Below are 18430 nucleotides of genomic sequence, written 5' to 3' on the forward strand. Positions count from 1 at the left end.
GAAGAAGTAACCCAAATGCCCACTGGCGGATGAATGAATAAACAAAATGTGGTATATACATACAACTGAATATGATTCAGTCTTTAAAAGGAAGGAAATTCTAACAATAGCATGGATGAAACTTGAAAACATTATGCCTAATGAAATACGCCAATCACAAAAGGACAAATACAGTATGATCCCATTCATATGAGTTCCTAGAGTCGTCAAGTTTGCACTAGAATGGTGGCTGCCAGAGGACTGGGCTAAGGAGGAACGGGGAGTCACTGCCGAATGGCCGCAGGGTTCCAGTTCCACAAGATGAAGACAGTTCTGGAGATGGATGGTGGTGATGCCTGCACAACAGTCTGAATGTACTTAACGCCACTGAACTGTACACTTCAAAAGGTGAAAGTGGTAAAGTGTATGCTATGTGTATTTTACCACAATTTAAAAAAACCCACAAACTTGGAGAGGATTTATTTGTGATACCTGTCAATAGGAAATGTTATTATCCATAATATTCCAAATATTTTGATTAGCAGCCAAAATAATTGCTGCATATCTCTCAACAGAAGTGCAATGGGGAAAAAAATGGTGCAGCCATGAAAAGGCTAATTCACAGGTTAAAAATGACCAGTAAATGATTAAAAGAGTCTCAAGTTCTAAAAATTAGAAAAATTCAAGTTACAAAGTAACAAATACCACTGTCAATGAAGTTGGCAACTTTTTCAAAAATTTAAATGGGGGAGGTTGCAAAAAGAGACAGTTTTTTAGAGTAAAATTTGATATAAATTCTGTATCTTGATACAATATTATATTTGGAAAAGAATTTCAAAATTCATCACAATTTAAAAGGTACATAAACTTTAATTTATAAATATCACGCCTAGTTTCATATCTTATAGAAATACTTTTAAAGTGTATAAAGACATACATTAGTAAAAACTGGAAATAACTTACAGTTGAAGATGGTTAAGTGAATTTTGGTACATCCATGTAATGGTCTGTTTTGAGCCACTTATGAAAAAAATGAAGTAAGTGTGTACATAGACATGGAAGGATGCATTCCGCGACATTTTTTTTTTCTTTTTCAGTTGCATGTCAGACATATGGAGGTTCCCAGGCTTGGGGCTGAATCAGAGCTGTAGCTGCTGTCCTGCACCACAGTCACAGCAATGCCAAATCTGAACTGCATCTGTGACCTACCCCACAGCCTACAGCAACACCAGATCCTTAACCCACTGAGCAAGTCTGGTGATTGAACCCACATCCTCATGGACACTATGTTGGGTTCTTAACTTGCTAGGCCATAACAGGAACTCCTTTTTGTTTTTTAATGGCCGCACTCATGGCATTTGGAATCTCCCAGCCCAGGGAACTGAATCGGAGCTGCAGTTATGACCTGCACCACAGCTACAGCAACAAGAGATCCATAACCCACTGTGCCAGCCAGGGATCAAACACACGTTTCTGCAGCACCCCTAACCACTGCAGTTGGATTCTTAACCCACTGTACCACAGTGGGAACTCTCATCCCATGACATTTGGGTGGGGGTGGTGAGCAAAGCACAAAACAATATTCATTGTCAGCAGCATTATTCATAATAGCCCCAAACTGGGAACAATCCAGGTGTCCACCATCAGAACAGAGAAACTGTGGTGAACCACGCAATGAAATACTACACAGCAATGGGTACAAAGGAGCTCATTTGTACTGTTTTACAACATGGCCACGTGAATGAATCTCAAAAACATATGTTAAGTGAAAGAAGCACTTACCAAAGAATATGTACTGAATGATCCTATTTATATAAAGCACAAAAATGGCAAAACTGATCTATGCTGTTAAAAGGCAGGAAGAAGCAGGTAGTGATGGGAGGAGATATGCAGGGGGCTCCTAGCCCAGTGGTGATGTTCTACTGCTTGAATTGTTTGCTGGTTGCACAGGGGATTTGTATTGTCCTTCAGAAAAAGTCAAACTATATGAAGAGTATGATCCCATTTCTACTTAAAAATATATATACACAATTCATGTCTCAGCTTCTTCATTTGTAAAACAGAAATAATAAAAGTAGGTAATTTTCAGCCATTATGGAGACGAGTATGGAGGTTCTTTTAAAAATTAAAAATAGAGTTACCATGTGATTCAGCAATCTCACTTCTGAGCATATATCCATACAAGATGAAAACTCTAGTTCAAAAAGATACATGTACTCCAATGTTCACAGCAGCACTATGTACGATAGCCAAACATGGAAACAACCTAAATGTCCACTGACAGATGAATGGATAAAGAAGACGTGGTACACATACACAGTGGAATACTACTCAGCCATAAAAAAGAATGAAATAATGCCATTTGCAGCAACACAGATGGTCCTAGAGATTATCATACTAAGTAAGCCAGACAGAGAAAGACAAGTATATGATATTGCTTCTAGGTGGAACCTTAAATAAAAAGATACAACTGAACTTATTTACAAAACAGAAACAGACTGACAAAGAAACTAAATTTATGGTTATTAAAAGGGAAAGGAGGGGGATAAATTGGAATTTACAATTACCATATACACACTACTATATATAAGATAACCAACAAGGACCTACTACCTAGCACAGAAAATTATACTCAATATTTTATAATAACCTATAAGGAAAAAGAATGTGAAATATATATATATTATATATGTATAACGGAATCATTGTGCTATACACCTGAAACTAACTCAACATTGTAAATTATACTTCAATTTAAAAAAGTAAAATAAATAAATAAATAAAATAAGCTACAAAGATATATTGTACAATATAGGGAATATAGCCAAAATTTTATACTAACTACAAATGGAGTATTACCTTTAAAAACTGTATACGTGTGACCTGTATTGTACACCAACTAACTCAATATTAAAAAGTAAAAAAGAAAATAAATACAAAAGTAAAAAATAAAGTAGGTACTTTCATTATCTGTAAATGACATCAAACATGAGGGTACAGGGTAGTCATTATGCAAGTGTCTGTGTTTTTATATGTTTGTGCATATATAACACACATAGAAGTTTATTTTTAAAACAATACATGACATGTCATTAAATTCAAATGATAAATATATAAATGACAGTAGTAACAAGGGAGTTGGATGGGAAAGGTGACAGATATGTTTTCATTTTTAATATAACAAATCTCCTTTTGTTTGAATTTACCATAATAAATAGCATGCATTAATTGCATAATTAGATACAGTGTATATGCAAATAAGAAAAATGTTAAATTACTTCTGAGCTGTTCACCAAATTCAGTAACATATAATGCATTCCTTCCTGAGGTCCTTGAATTTAAAAAAAATATATAATATGTGCCTGTGGAGGAACTGGAAGAGAACGCACAAATAGGAAAACAATTCTTTTTCTCAGAACAGAAATATCATGGTCATCCCCTCATAAACTCTTTAATATGCCTGCCGCACTCTCTTTTCAATAGTCCATTTCAAAGAAGATGCTATGCAATATCACAGATTTTCAGATTTTCTTGGAGCACTGCCACATCAAACCAGCCACTTTTGACCTTTTAACACCCACGTCAAGTTTCTACTCAACCAGAGACTCCCAGCCTCCCAAATCCACACTCTATCTGCCAATATAATGCAGGGCAACCCTACTGAGCCCCCAAGTGGTCCTCTCTCAGTCCCAACAATCCCTCTGAGGATCAGACAACTCCCCTGCTAGACTCCAGAGGTGGGGACAGGTATAAGGCTCCAAAGAGATACTTATATTCCAGGAGAACCACCAATCTAGCTTATTAGGCAGGACATCTCTAGGGCTGTCTCTCCCTTATTATTGTAATTGTTACCCATTTATGAACTTCTGCTTTGTTTTCCCAGTTGATTTCATCAATTCCTTGGGTCTAAGGAGTGTAACTTTTTTTTCTTTGTTTGTTTGTTTGTTTTATGGCTGCACGTGTGGCATATGGAAATTCCCAGGCTAGGGGTTGAATCAAAGCTGCAACTGGGGCTATGCCACAACCACAACACCAGATCCCAGTCACATCTGCAACCTACACCACACCTTATGGCAATGCTGGATCCTCAACCCACTGAGTGAGGCCAAGGATTGAACCTGCATCCTCATGGAGACTATGTCAGGTTCTTATCCTGCTGAACCACAACAGGAACTCCTGAGGAGTGTATCTTAATCAGTACTTATCAGTATTCCCTCTTACTGCCTACTTACAATACACACAATGGACCTACACATAACAGACCATTAAGATATAGCTACTGGTTCGTCTATCATGAACACACAATTGCTCTGTGACACAAACAGAATTCCTACATCTGTCCCTGTTTTTTAGGTATAAACTGGAGCCCAGAGCAATTAATTAAGGTTAGGGGCTCATAAGTACCACACACAAGGAAAGCACAGACTGCTGATCTAGGCCAATTATTCCCTACCACACCTTATACTGCATCCTATGACTATAAAAAGTTGGGGAGTAGGGGGACAGATGGCTTCCCTAGGGAAAGGAAGCAAGGTTAAGAAGGGTTCTGTCTAAAAATAGCTGGTTTAATAGCATCCAAATTAGAAACCAGGTCATTTGGATTGAGGGAAGTACAGGAGAGCATGGTGGTTGACACAGCCTCTGTTAGCCCTTCAGTGCCTTTATGCTGATTCAAAAAATCCAGAGGGCTGTAGCTCTGACCAGGAAAGCCAGTTTGACAAGCAGAGTACCTGCTGCATTTCAGTTGCTGGCATCCCCCTCAGCCAAGTGCCTTTGTGCAGTGAACATTCTGTACAACTGTATATGGTGGCTCCAGGTTAAAGAAACACAAACTCCAGAGTCAGGATGCCCAGGGTGGGAGCCCAGCTCCAAAGCAGCTTCCTTCTGTGACACCAGACCTCTGTGTAGCCCTCTACATTTCCTCATCTAGAAAATAGGTATGATTATAGTGCTTATTTCATATGGCAACTATAAGAAGGATGAAATACGAAAATGCTAGTGCCTTATGCTGTTAATTATTTATAATAAGTGGGACAATTTGTAAATAGAATATGCTGTATTTCCCAAAAGGCCAGAAAGTCTCTTGCAAAACTATATGAAACATCATTGCACAAGAAAGGGTTGAAAATAAGGGTTGCAAATGTGAAATTACTTAACTGTCCTTGACATAAGCCCACGGTGCAAAATAATGAAATCTATTAAGAGGTATTTATGAGTCACTCATTCATGCCTTGATTTTGGATTGGAAATGAAGAAAAAGACAGGAAAATTGGTTCCTGCTTTTGTAGGCAATTATGTAGCCTGTTTCTCTGAAAACAGAGCAAACAATGCAATGATGTAAATGCTACAGCCTTCACTTTTCTCTTCATTTGGAAGAATTAATCAAGCAAAAACCTAGATCTCTCAGCAAATAGACCTATATTCAAATAGGAATTGTGAAACGTATTTTACCCACTGAAAAGGTATGAAAGTCATTCAATGATGCTTTAAGGTCTATCACTACGCCTAAGACAACAAATATTTGCCAATGAGTGAATTTCATTAGATCCCTACAGAAATCAGGGACAGTAGACATCTTCCTGCTCATTAGTACCTGTGATTCCTTTAGTCCCAAGCTGATGGCAAGTTTCTTTCGGTCTGTTTTGCTGATATATTTCTGCTTCTGAAACATTTTCTCCAAAGCCTTTCTCTGGTCCTCAGAAAAGACAGCTCTTCTTAAAATACCCCTTCGAGCTTTGGAATTAGATTCCTGTGTCAGAAGAGGCAGCACACTCTCTTCTCCTAGTGGGGAAAAAAGATACAAAAAGCCCTGTTAGCTGTAGAGAGGAGAATTCCATCTGACTTTCCTAGGACAGTATCTTCCTTCTCAGTACCATGGCCAAATTATCTCATCTCTGAACTCTGCAGACTTAGAATGTTTCTTAATCTCTTTTTTGGTTATAGGCTCCATTGAGAATTTGATAAATGCTCTTTGATTCCCACTGAAGAAAAGTACACAGGCTTTCCTTCCCAGTTGTGCATGCCATGTCTGAAAGCCCACAATCCCAGGTTACAAAGTTCGGATGCAGAATAAGCAGTAGGTGGTTTAAATACTTAATTTTTCTCTAATTCTTCATTTACTTATTCATTCACTTACTGTCTCAAAGTTTTGAACACTTACCATGTGCCAGGCACTCTGCTCAATACTACACACTCAGAAATAAGACAGGTTTTATTGCACTACCTATAAAATCACGTGGAAGGGATTTATTCAACTAGCCTCACAAGTGTGATGAAGTATTCCTAAGGCAGGTGTCTTGGGAGCACAAAGCAGTAGGTCTAATCTGAATCTGGATGTCAGAGATGTTTAATATTAGACGGAAGGTTTGGAAGCCCTCCCCAAAATCCCACTCCCCAATTCAACTGATCATCAGCTCATTCAGGGCAGAGACATTTGCTAATATTTCGGTCTTTTTGAGATGAGCACAACACTGGTTCCCAGGCTCTGTGAGTTTCATTCATCATTCGCCATGCATTCAGCTTTCCCAGTTGTGGTTGGCAGAATAATGTTCTTTTCAAAAATGCCCATGTCCTAATTCCCAGAGTCTGTGACTATGTTACCTTATATGGCAAGGGGGAAGTAAGGCTGCAAATGGAATTACGGTTTCTAATCAGCCGACCTTGAGATCAGGAGAGTACCCTGGATTATCCAGGGGATCCCAGTGTAAGTGGAAGAAGGAGACAAAAAGGGAAGTCATAGTGAGAGTTTTGAAGATGCTATATTTCTCCCTTGGAAGATGGAGGAAGGAGCCATGAGCCAAGAAATGCAGGCAGCCACTAGAAACTGGAAAGGCCAGGAAACAGTCTCCCCTAGAGCTTAAGGAAGACATGGAGTCCTGCTGATACCTTGATTTTCGTTCAGAGAGACCCATGTCAAGCTTCTGACCTCCATGACTGTAAGATAATAAGCCTGAATTATTTTAAGACTCCAGGTTTGTGGAAACATGTTTCATCAGGAAGAGGGCACTAATGCATTAGGTATCAGACTCAATGGGTTAACTGCTGAGGAAACCAGACAAACAGCACACGGTCCCCACTCTCACGGAGTTCACCTTCTCATGGATGGATCATCACGTGAACATCACTTTAGAATACAGGTACCAGGGAGCTGGGACTCATTTATGGCTGAAGCTGGTATGAATTTTGGTGCTTAACAATTATTTCCTAATAAAGAAGCAAATGAGTATCTTAAGCACTAGAAGAGAATGGTCTCTAAAATGCTCTGGGATTACAAAAAGGAAGTGATAAGTTCAGAGAAAATAAGTTGAGCCAAGTCTAGAAGAAAAATTCCATTCCAGACAGAAAGAACCAAGGCCAATCCAGAGGCAGAGTGACTAGCATGTCTCAGAACATGAAGGCACAAAGGAATAAAGTCTCCCAAGGAAAAGTGAGCAGCCTGCAAGCCCGGGGAAGGGCAAGAAGCAGAGGATGCAAGCTGGCAACCATGCAGCCTGCAGATGGGCTTGGTTTGGTCTTTGCTTGCTGGTTAAAAATTAGATTTAGCTGTTCACATTTAATAACTGGGAGGTTTCACATGATGCCCAGGTTTTCAACATCTCTTCAAAGGGAACTCTGCTGGGCTTGCTTTTAAGCAAAGAGCTACCAAAGTGAATGGCAGGTGCCTCCTTTAGATGGAGCATGTGGTCCTCAGTTTGCCATGTACTCACCTGGCTTGCTTTTTGCCTTGAAGACATCTGGACCTCTGGCATAAAGATTACAGAGAGGAATGGAGCCAGATCATAGAGGACTAGAAGGATTTGGAATATTACCCAACAGGTAATGAAGATCAATAGGCTATGTTTAAGCAGGTTGTGACATGATAATAATAAACATACACATAGTACTTATTCTGCATTCTTATACTTACTCTGTGTTAAAGTTGCCGATGTGCGTTATTTCATCTAACCCTCCCAACCAATCTATTTCATGAAGTCTACTATTATTCTCACCATTTTACAGATGAATAAAAAAGCAGCTCAGGTAGCTTAAGTACTTTTGTCCAGGGTCACCTGGCTAGGGCTTCAAACCCAAGAAGATTGATTACAAAATAAATGCTCTTAACGCTACAGTACTGCCACAATCTGACTTGTATTTTAGAAGAAAAATGCCAATAAATGGATAAATCTCATCAGTTCTACCTCTGTGATACAGTAGCTTCCTTTCCTATTTGTCTAAAAGATTACAAACATCTCCTAGCTTGTCTCTCAGCCAGGGCTTGTACCTCATTATGGTCCATCCATTGACAGATGAATCACTAGCCTCTCATTCCTTCTCCCAGCTCTGTACCATTCACATTTTCCTAAAGATGCCATAGTCCCTGGGATGTAATCAAGCCCAATTCTTTTCAAAGGTCTACTTTTACTGATGCCCTTCCCATTCATCCTCTCATGGGATCTTGGTTCATTCTCCATCTATGGAACCAATTATTTTTGCCTGTCTCACACCAAGGTCATATCAAAGTCAGCCTTGACAACTGGATTCACCATGTCTTTATTGGTGATTTAAATAGTTTTTTCTTTTTTTTCTTCTTCTTCTTTTTACAGCTACACCTGCGGCATAGGGAAGTTCCTGGGCTAGGGATCAAATCGGAGCTACAGCTGCAGGCCTACACCATAGCCATAGCAACACCAAATCTGAGCCGCATTTGCAACCTATGCTGCAGCTTGCAGCAATGTGGATCCTTAATCCACTGAGCAAGGATAGGGGATGAACCCACATCCTCACAGACACTATTTTGGGTTTTTAACCCACTGAGCCACAATGGGAACTCACAGAGATATAAACAGTTTTATGCAATGTTGGTCAATGACAACAATCAAAATATCTCAATGTGTTCATATTTTTCTAAATCCTTTTCTTCTCTGAACTATCCTTGGCATAGAGACCATGGAATTGGCCCTTTTGCATTATTTCAGAGCACAGGTCCATCCATTGACAGTGTCTTTCTAGGAAGCCTCAGAACAAAGGACTCTGGAGGATGGAAGAACTTGGTTTGGATCGCAGCACTTAACCTGTGTGACCTGGAGTGAGTAATCTGTTCAGCTTATTTTACTGAGTTTCTCTAAGGATTTGATGAAATAGCACAAAAAATTTTCAGTGTCTAGCCCACAGTAAGGATCCCAAAAATCTACTTTAACTCCCTTTGTTGGATTTCATTTTATTCTTATAATAATCATATGCCACAGACATGCTCTGTACAGATGAAGTGTTTAGATCAGTTAAGGTCCAGAATTGCATAAAGAATACAGACTTCAGTTGGGAGCAAGGCCTTCTGAATCCAAACTCTTGGCTCCTTCCTCTACCCCTCACTGTTTCTTAGCGGGTCAAGAATGGGAAGACAGAAACACTTATGAACACAGCCAGAGCTCCTGTCTGTGACTATGGCTTCTGTATCCTGTTCTGGGTCCATCTGTGAGCCTAGACTACATGGTATCTCTTATACGGCCTGCTTACAGTGCCCTCAAATTCCAGAGTGCCTTTCTCACTTCATATTTTGATCTGGAATTCTTAATTTGCAAACATATCCAATTTATCATTATTACTACTGTGTCTATTAAAAATTAGAAAAAGAAACAAATATCCAAAGGTAAAGAAATGCATAAGCATATTATGCTATACCTACTGGGTGAAAGTTTAAAGAACCCTTAACCAATGAGGACTAGGAAGATCAAGCAACAGCAACAAAAATACACTTTAATACAAATGATAGATAAGATACACACTATGCTTGCAACAGAGTAAAGATGCAGAGGAAAAAGACTGAAAAGGCAAAAAATAAACACTAAGATAGGCTGCTACTGTACAGTATGGATGAATAATTCACCTCCACTCTACATTTTAAGTCTGGTTCCGTTTTCCAAGGAACACAAGAAAACACTGTAGCAATCTTCTGGGGAAATTACCTGGCTGAGTGACTGAGTTGTCGCTGAGTGACAATTGGAAATGAATCCACTCCATCCTTCAGATCCTCACAATTGATAAGGTGGTCCAAGAATAGAGACAGCCACCGCACAGTGAGAGGAACACCCACAGACCACAGCACAGAAAGCTTTTAAGCACCACATGAGAAGACACTTTGTCTTAGAGGCCAACAGAATAAGTGCTGAGAGAGAAGAGCTGCCCGAAGAAAAGCAATTCCTCTTGCTGGCAGTCTCGCCAAAGACGAGCAGAGAGGGGGACTGGAATGCGCAGACACATGTGGGGTGAGGACAGGTGTGAAACATGGTGGATTGAGCAATCGCACACAGCCTGGTACTTCCAGACTGTAGGTGATGAGCAGGAAGAACACATTAGCCGGGAGATAGATTAGGGACGGGGTGACTGAAACAGGATTAGGGTAGAACTTGCCACAGAGGAAAGTCTTTCGAGGACCTGACCAATTTAGCATCCGAGAAGGGCCAATAGGTTGTGAGTCAATACAACTTTTTATTTTATTTTTTATAATCTTATTTTATTATTGAAGTACAGTTGATTTACAATGTTGTGTTAGTTTCAAGAGTATAGCTCAATGACTCAGTTATACATACACATATGTTCTTTTTCAGATTCTTTTCCATTATAGGTTATTACAAAATACTGAGCATAGTTTCCTGTGCTATACAGTAGGTCCTTGCTGGTTATCTATTTTACAGTACAACTTTTTAGATCTATATAGAAATACATACAAATTTATGGACCAATACAGTTAGTTTTATAAAAAACTTTCCATATATTTTTTTAAGTAGTGGTCATGATTCTACTTGTTTTTGCCCCTTCTTCGCCAAGATCTACATGTTTACATAAAACAATGGGGTAACATGTTTAAATGCCCCTAAGACTTTTAATAAGAACCCATAGGTTTTCCCAGGGAGCAGTTTCTAAGTGAAGAGAAAGAAGAGTCCCATCAAGGGGACCAGCAGATAAATTATTCTCACCAATGTGGTAAACACTAACATTTAGGGGGTCATGCACACAAACCAGACTCAATCTCTCAAAGAGAGACCTGGGGTGGTTGTGGGGGTCGGAGGGTTAACTCCTGGGTCTGGTCCTCAGGTTTCAATGTCCTATAACAAACACAAATACAAGCACCAAGCAAGAAAAACCACAGCAAAGATGAAGAATATTATGAGTTGCCTGATTTCTCTTAGTGCTGCTCTCAAGATATGAATCACGCTTGTTTTCGTAAATGGATGTGGCTCAGGTCCCTGCAAGAAGCATGTGATAAAATGCTGCGTCTACCATTGCTGCTCATTTCCATGTCTCCCATGAGTCTTTTGTGGGCTCTCTCTGGATCTAACCATAAGCCACTGATGAATCTTCACAATTTTCCTACCTTCTAAACCTAGGAATGTTAGCTGAAATTTACATCTGCAAAACAAACATATGGACTTTGAGAACTTGTTGGTGACTCAAGAATCTCTCAGAAGCTACTAAAAAGTTACAAGCAACAAATATGGAAGTTCCCTGGTGACCTAGTAGTTAAGAATCCAGCACCGTCACTGCTGTGGCTCGGGTTCGATCCCTGGCCCAGGAACTAACTTCTGCATGCCATGAGCATAGCCCCAAAAAAAGCAACAAATACCTCCAACTATTCCTAAATTTATGACAAAAGTGGAAACTTATAGGTGACAAACAAATGAATAATATAAAAATAACAATTAACAGAGACATATTTTTAAGACATGCAGGAGAAAAGAGGCTTTAAAAGCCAGGGCTGCCAATTCAAAGTGCTGTAAGCTCTACCAATTTGTAGATGCCATTATTATTATTTTACAATGTGGCTTCCACATACATTTGGGGCTCATTGTCAGCTGATGTATGTACAATGACATGCAGCAGATCTTGAATCTTTACAACAATCCCCAGAGGTAGATATGATCATCCCCATTTTCCACAGTACAAAACTGAGGCTCCAGAAAGAAACTGTGCAAATGAAGTCACACATTCAAGCAGAGTGAGGCCAATGGATGCTCTTTAAAATCATACCAAAGATTGTCAAAGTTACAAGAGGTCGGGGAAAAAGGTGGGGAGGTGGGGAGACCAATATTGAAATGGAAGAATGGAAATTCTCGCTGTGGTGCAATGGGACCGGGGGGCACCACTGCAGCGCTGGGACGCAGGTTCAATCCCCAGCCCAGCACAGTGGGCTAAGGATCCAGCATCACTGCAGCTGCAGTGTAGGTGGCAACTACAGCTAGGCTCTGATCCTTGGCCTGGGAATTCCATACGCCTCAGGACGGCCAAAAAAGAAAGAAAATGGCAAAATGAACTAGCATAGGAAATTTTTCAAAGGCTTAATTCCCTACATCCTGGGGCAGCCCCCATGCACATTCCCCAGGAATCCCTGTGTGCAGTGAGCCCTGTGAAGGGCACCTCAAAGGAAGGTGTGCTGTGTGTGAATGATAGACGGGGAGGAAATAGAGTAACACGGCATTAGATAAACTGGAGGAGGCCTCCTTTTTTTCATCCCAAAGTAGATGACTACTATCACTTATGAACATTTGGGGAGAAGAGGGACTCCATTCCAGGAATGGTCCTCAAATACCTTCACTGCCTCTGTGGAACTGCTGAACAGAGCCATCAACTTGGAAAATCTATTATTGTCTTTGAGTCTCCAACTCCTTTAAACCTCTTTCTGGTTGACTGAGTGTCATTTATCTACACAGCAGCCCTCCCTTCACTCTGGAGAAGTCAAAACCTACCTTCAACTTATCACACACACTTAATTATGTTTTCAACAACAACAAAAAAAGCAGCCTTCCCTCTCTCTCTTTGCACAAAATGCTGCATCCCTCTGAAAATCCTAGAGTTCTAAAGATAAATCATTATAAAAGAAGCTCTCAGGCAGCCTTTTGTGGATTTCCACAGACCTCGGTCAGTTCCCTAAGCCCACTCGCCGCTCCAGCGGAGAGCAGAGCGTAGCCTGGCCAGGTGGTAAGAAGACTCATCAGAGCATGGCCACCTGTGACAGTGTCACTCATAGGTCTGAGCTACCATGGTCAAAATAAGCTCCCTTCCCTGCTGCTTTCAACAAAATCCTAAATTCAAATTTGGAGAGTGTATTATGCTCTTTAAAGTTTTAACAAGGAAGGGAAGATAGTAAAAAGATCTCAAAATGAAGACTTTTACTTCATCTCCCAAGAAAAAAAGGTAGAGCAATTCATTCCTGAGGAATATTTCTTTGTTCATTTTTATAAAAGGATGCTGCTCCAAATTGAAATTGTCTTTTAATGCATAAAATTCTTGAAACGTCAAATGTAAGTTGGGTACTCAAAGACAAAATGAAACAGTTAACTGATCAATTCAATTAGCTATTCTACATAATTAAGATTCCTATACATTTTCAGGTAGTCTTTTTTTTATTTTTTTAAGGTCATCTTCTGCATAATTTCTACCAGTTTCCATTTCATTTTAGCTGAGAAGTGCATTATTTTGAAAAGAGTCATACGGATATACTCTCAAAGGTTTTCCTTACACTGCTTTGGGGGAGAGAAAACTTTTATCACTGCCATTTAATTTCTCCCCACTTGTAGGGACTGTGCTTAAGCTTCTCATATGTGAGAAGGCACTCGATGAATGGTAGTTTCCACATTGCAACAAGTTAATCATAAATCTAAAGGTTAACAAGAAAAACTAAATCAATTTTAAACAACTGAATCATGCCAAGAGTCAAAATATTTCATTTGCTAGTTACAGATGTGTTGCTCTAATCCTACATTCTTAGAAAAAGTTTGATGAGGGCCACTGATTTAACTGCTTATTAAAAAATTTAGTAATTTGGCTGTCCACACTAAAACTCAATACAAATTTGCTTGGAGAGTTCCTTTTCTTTCTTTTGTACAAATGGAAAAAAAATGTTTGGGCATAAACTCATTCTTATTATTTAAAAGGAAGAAGAAAATCTGGAAAATGTCTTGAATAAAAAAGATTACTGAACAGATAGATGTAAGTCTTTATTAACTGTTCCCTGTTATCATGTTTATTAATTTAAAATTCTTTATTGGAATTCCTGTTGTTGGACAGCAGAAACGAATCCAACTAGGAACCATGAGGTTGCGGGTTCAATCCCTGGCTTCGCTCAGTGGGTTAAAGATCCGGGTTGCCATGAGCTGTGGTGTGGGTCACAGATGCGGCTTGGATCCCACATTGCTGTGGCTCTGGTGTAGTCCGGCAGCTGCAGCTCTTATTAGACCCCTAGCCTGGGAACCTCCATATGCCCACGGGTGCAGTACTAGAAAAGACAAAAAGACAAAAAAAAATTCTTTATTGACAGCATAAATCCACCATTTCATTATTTGCTGCCAATACAATGAACATTATAAATAAGAAAATAAGAAATTTATCTCAGATTTATAAGTAATGAGACAACAACATTAAGAACACTTGTGGCAGGAGTTCCCGTTGTGGCGCAGCAGAAACCAATCCAACTAGTACCCATGAGGATGTGGGTTGATCCCTAGCCTTGCTCAGTGGATTAAGGATCCATCATTGCCATGAGCTGTGGTGTAGGTCGCAGACGTGACTCTGATCCCAAGTTGCTGTGGTTGTGTGCTGTTGCTGTAGCTCCGATTCAATCCCTAGCCTGGGAACTTCCATATGCTGTGGGTGTGGCCCTAAAAAGCAGGAAAAAAAAAAAAGAAAAAACTTGTGACAGCTCTAAGTTGTTTTAAAATGCCAACTTAGAAATGGAGACAAAGCAAGTGCAGCCTTCTCTATCCTTGATCTGAGCTGTGCTGATTTCCCCCTTGTTGCATGTTAAAGAAAGAAGACAGACACAGGACTTTACAGGCCTCCAGGGATAGAAACCACAGTTTATAATAGCCACACCAAAGGCATCAAGTGGGAAGGGCTGAGAAGCAGAGAGAGAGAAAAATGAGACTTGCTTAGAGTGATTTTTTTTTTTTTCAGGGAACTCAAAAGATGAAGTTATCTAGGAAATGACTTGAGAATTACTTCTATGTGCTCTAAGTACTACGCTGGCCGGGGAATTAGTGTAATTTTATGGCTTAGAAACCCTTACTAAAACACTACTATAAAATGAATGCACACGCACACACACACATACATGAATGTCCACCTGTTACATGGAATTTTCTTGTTCACTGCCACTTACCTAATCTACACTGCCAGAGATTTTCTCAAGTAGAAGACCAGTGTGATACCAGGGTGAAATAACTGAAAGGAGGCACAGGACCTCTTTCCATCTCCACCCCTGAAAATCCACCCTACAGATTTAATTCCTCAGAGATGCCACCATGCTACAGTATCAGACATTTGGGGTTGAAGTCTCTGCTCCAGCGGTCTTTTCCTAATACTCTACTAGATGGTGATAAATGTCTCCTTAATTCGCACATCAGTTTTCAATTGCCCTCATAGGAGACCACCTTGAAGGAGCGAGGAAAAGGTTTAGTCATGGTTTCCATTTTTCTATTTGAATCAATACATTCTAGTTAAATGGACAATTAATAGGTCACTTCCAAAATAGTAGTGTATCAGCCCTGGTTAATAAACAATCCCCGCAGTGGATAATGGGCCCTATGTATTCAGCAAGTCCTGTCTACACTCATCTCATCCACTAAATCCCTTTTCAGGTGGACAGGGTTATATGGGAAGATGAGCTGGAATGAGTCTATAAAAGTCAACTTCATTCACTGCTTTTATTTTTCAGCCAAGTGCTTTAAATGGTGTCCAGAAATTCACTTGGAATGTGAGACAGGAGAAAAGACTGACACACAGAGCCTTGCTTTATGACCATACAAAAGGGCAACTGACCCTTGCCCGAGCCTTTTCCATGTGAAATGGTTCCGAAAGTTCATCTGCGCAGTGAAAAATCGTGGTGAGGTCGCGTGTGGATGAGTCAAGTGAAAGTGAGGATTGGTCACGGGTCTGTCACCCATTGTGGCCAGGTCCGGCCATGTAAAGTGCTCTGTGGGAAAGTATCAGCCCCCTAAAGAGATGCTCAGAAACTTGCAGCTCATTAAACGGCCAGCATTTGCTGCCTCACTTGTCAGGAATCATTCTGTTGAGCAAATGCTCTCCTGAAACATTCATAAAACACATGCAGAGAAGCAGCAGGGATCTGAATTCAACCGTGATGGAGCTTAGGACTTCAGCCTGTCTCTACTGCTATTTCACTTTTCACCTGACAGAGCTGTTAACCTGCATCAATGTTTTCTCTCGGGCAGCTGAAACAAATGCACCCCCCTTGGTGGACTTTATCATAAACTCAAATCCTCTGCCGATGGACTCTTAGCTGACCTAGAAATCTCAAGGTCAAAGTGAACTTATTTACTTTTTCTTTTAAATTAGACTTTTTTTCTTTGTGCGTGTGAGTGTACCCATGCACGCATGCTCTTCAAGTTTTTGAAAGTTTTGAAATAGTGTCCACACTCCAGACACTATTAAAATTGTGTGACAACTGAAGAAAAGTTCTCTTGAAAACATTTCCAACAACTCTGGTTGGTTTCCTTCAAGATCCTAAGAGAAGGTATTTATCTTTTATAATCTTGACAATTTTTATTTATTTTCCATGGACACCTAGTGACTTTCTGAGTCACATTTTAAGCTGAATGGAAATTTTACACAATTTCTTAGCCTTTCTTTCTTTCTTTCTTCTTCTTTACATGAGTATTGCTACACATTTCAGAAAGAGCCAAACTGGTCCCTCTGAGATCTTTTATATCAAATGGAAAACAAGTCCCTTTCCTTGGTGTGTCAGCCCTGGGTTTCAATGCCATTAGAAACTGCTCACAATTACTCAGTGTGCTGAGGTTTGATAAATCTCTGGAAACCTCTTGAATAGGATCGCTGTGATTTTTAGTGAGGAATTAGCTCCTTGCCATTGCATTACCAATTAGTTTTCCAGAGCACATTAAATCCTGCTGCTTTGGTTTACAGAGTAACTGAGGCATTGCTGATGAAGCATAAAAACTTACTTGGAAAAGCAGTGGGGGATGCAGGGCGCCGACAGGACCCACCGCAGCACGCCGGGTAGAATGGTGGGGCGCTCAGAAAAAAGGGCTTGGAAGGCGCTGCAGAGAAAGCATTGATCTCATTGATTAGCCGTTTCTTTTAGACAATATTCAAAATTCCAGCTTCCCCAAAGTCATGAAGTAGAGCACTCCATCTTCTGAGCCTTTACTTAAACTTTTTCTGGAATTAACAGTCATTTTAAAGTAGCTTTATCCATCAAAGAGCTTGCTAACTAATCAAGATTTGGAAGCTGTGGTGTAAACACTCAGATTATCAAAACCAAACTTCTTAGGTCATTTTCTATTCAGTTATAAGTAGTAAATATCAAATAGTCTTTTATTTAAAATATCCTAGAGTAACACCATCCAAGAGAGTTCTCTGTAATAACAGAAATGTCCTCTATGTACCCTGTCCAGTTCAGTAACTATTTGCATGCATAGCCAGTGAGCACTTGCATTGTGGCCAGTATGTCTGGGTAACTGAATTCTTAAGTTATTTTAAATTTACATAGACATGTGTCTAGAGGCGAACATTGAGCAGCACGGCTCTGGATGTAATACTTACTAAGAAATGACTGAATGTTATGCGCTTAAGATTACTTTTTAAAAAAGACATTATATAAACTCCATTGTCTATTTTTAGAAGGTTCTTTGAAATATACGGATAGCTGGATTCCAAAGCTGATAAGAGGTAATTTACTGAGCAATTCCCTAACAAAAAGTGATTTTTCTGATCCCTTTGTATATGTTTTAAAATATGTGAGAAGAGTAATAACATTGTATCTCAAGAGATAACTAGTTAACCTGAAAGCATCTGTGTTATAGTATAGGGAGCTGCCAAATAATTCTGCCCGGCTGCTTTTATTAAACTATGCTACTCAGAACATTTTCACTGCATATACATGGAATAGTTATTATTACTCTTGTAAATAAAGAAACGTTAAACTCTGTTCCTCAGTAGATGAAACTGAGCTATAAAGAATGTCACAGAATATTAACGGCTCTTCTTTATTGAACACTTACTGTATGCCAGGCTTTGGTTAAGTACTTTGAATACACCATGTCCTTTGGATAATGTAGTTTAATACAATATAAATATGAGTGAGATTTCCTAAGGTGAAACAACTTACTTTTACCATGACATATCCAGCAGAGCACCTGGCACATTCTAAACAGTCAGTACATTTTCAACAAATGAATGAATGATCTTAAAACTAAGAAACAGGAAATCAGAAATTAACCCCTTTCCTGCTCCCCGGCACACCTTGCAACACGGCATCTTCCATAACAGAGGACTTTCCAACTAGAACATGACTTAAAAACAAATATTTTTACTACTCATCCTCCATTTTCAATGGCAACTTTTTTCTTTTTTTAGTCATATACAGTGAATATTATTTCGGCAAAGACAGATGCCTTTTTCAAGAACACAGTAATTTCAGACTCACATTTTAACCAATTGT

General features: G+C 39.6%; 1 protein-coding gene across 1 annotated transcript in view; it reads right to left on the minus strand.

Moving 5' to 3' along the window:
* DBX2 (developing brain homeobox 2) overlaps window positions 1-18430 on the minus strand; it is a 37750-nt gene that overhangs the window by 6078 nt on the left and 13242 nt on the right. The window contains exons 2-3 of the mRNA XM_047788024.1: window positions 16932-17027; window positions 5573-5760 (exon numbers count right to left, since the gene is read on the minus strand). Of these exons, the coding sequence (XP_047643980.1) occupies window positions 5573-5760; window positions 16932-17027 (284 nt within the window). The remainder of the gene's footprint in view (window positions 1-5572; window positions 5761-16931; window positions 17028-18430) is intronic.

This window comes from Phacochoerus africanus, chromosome 7, assembly GCF_016906955.1.
Source record: "Phacochoerus africanus isolate WHEZ1 chromosome 7, ROS_Pafr_v1, whole genome shotgun sequence".
NCBI lineage: Eukaryota > Metazoa > Chordata > Mammalia > Artiodactyla > Suidae > Phacochoerus > Phacochoerus africanus.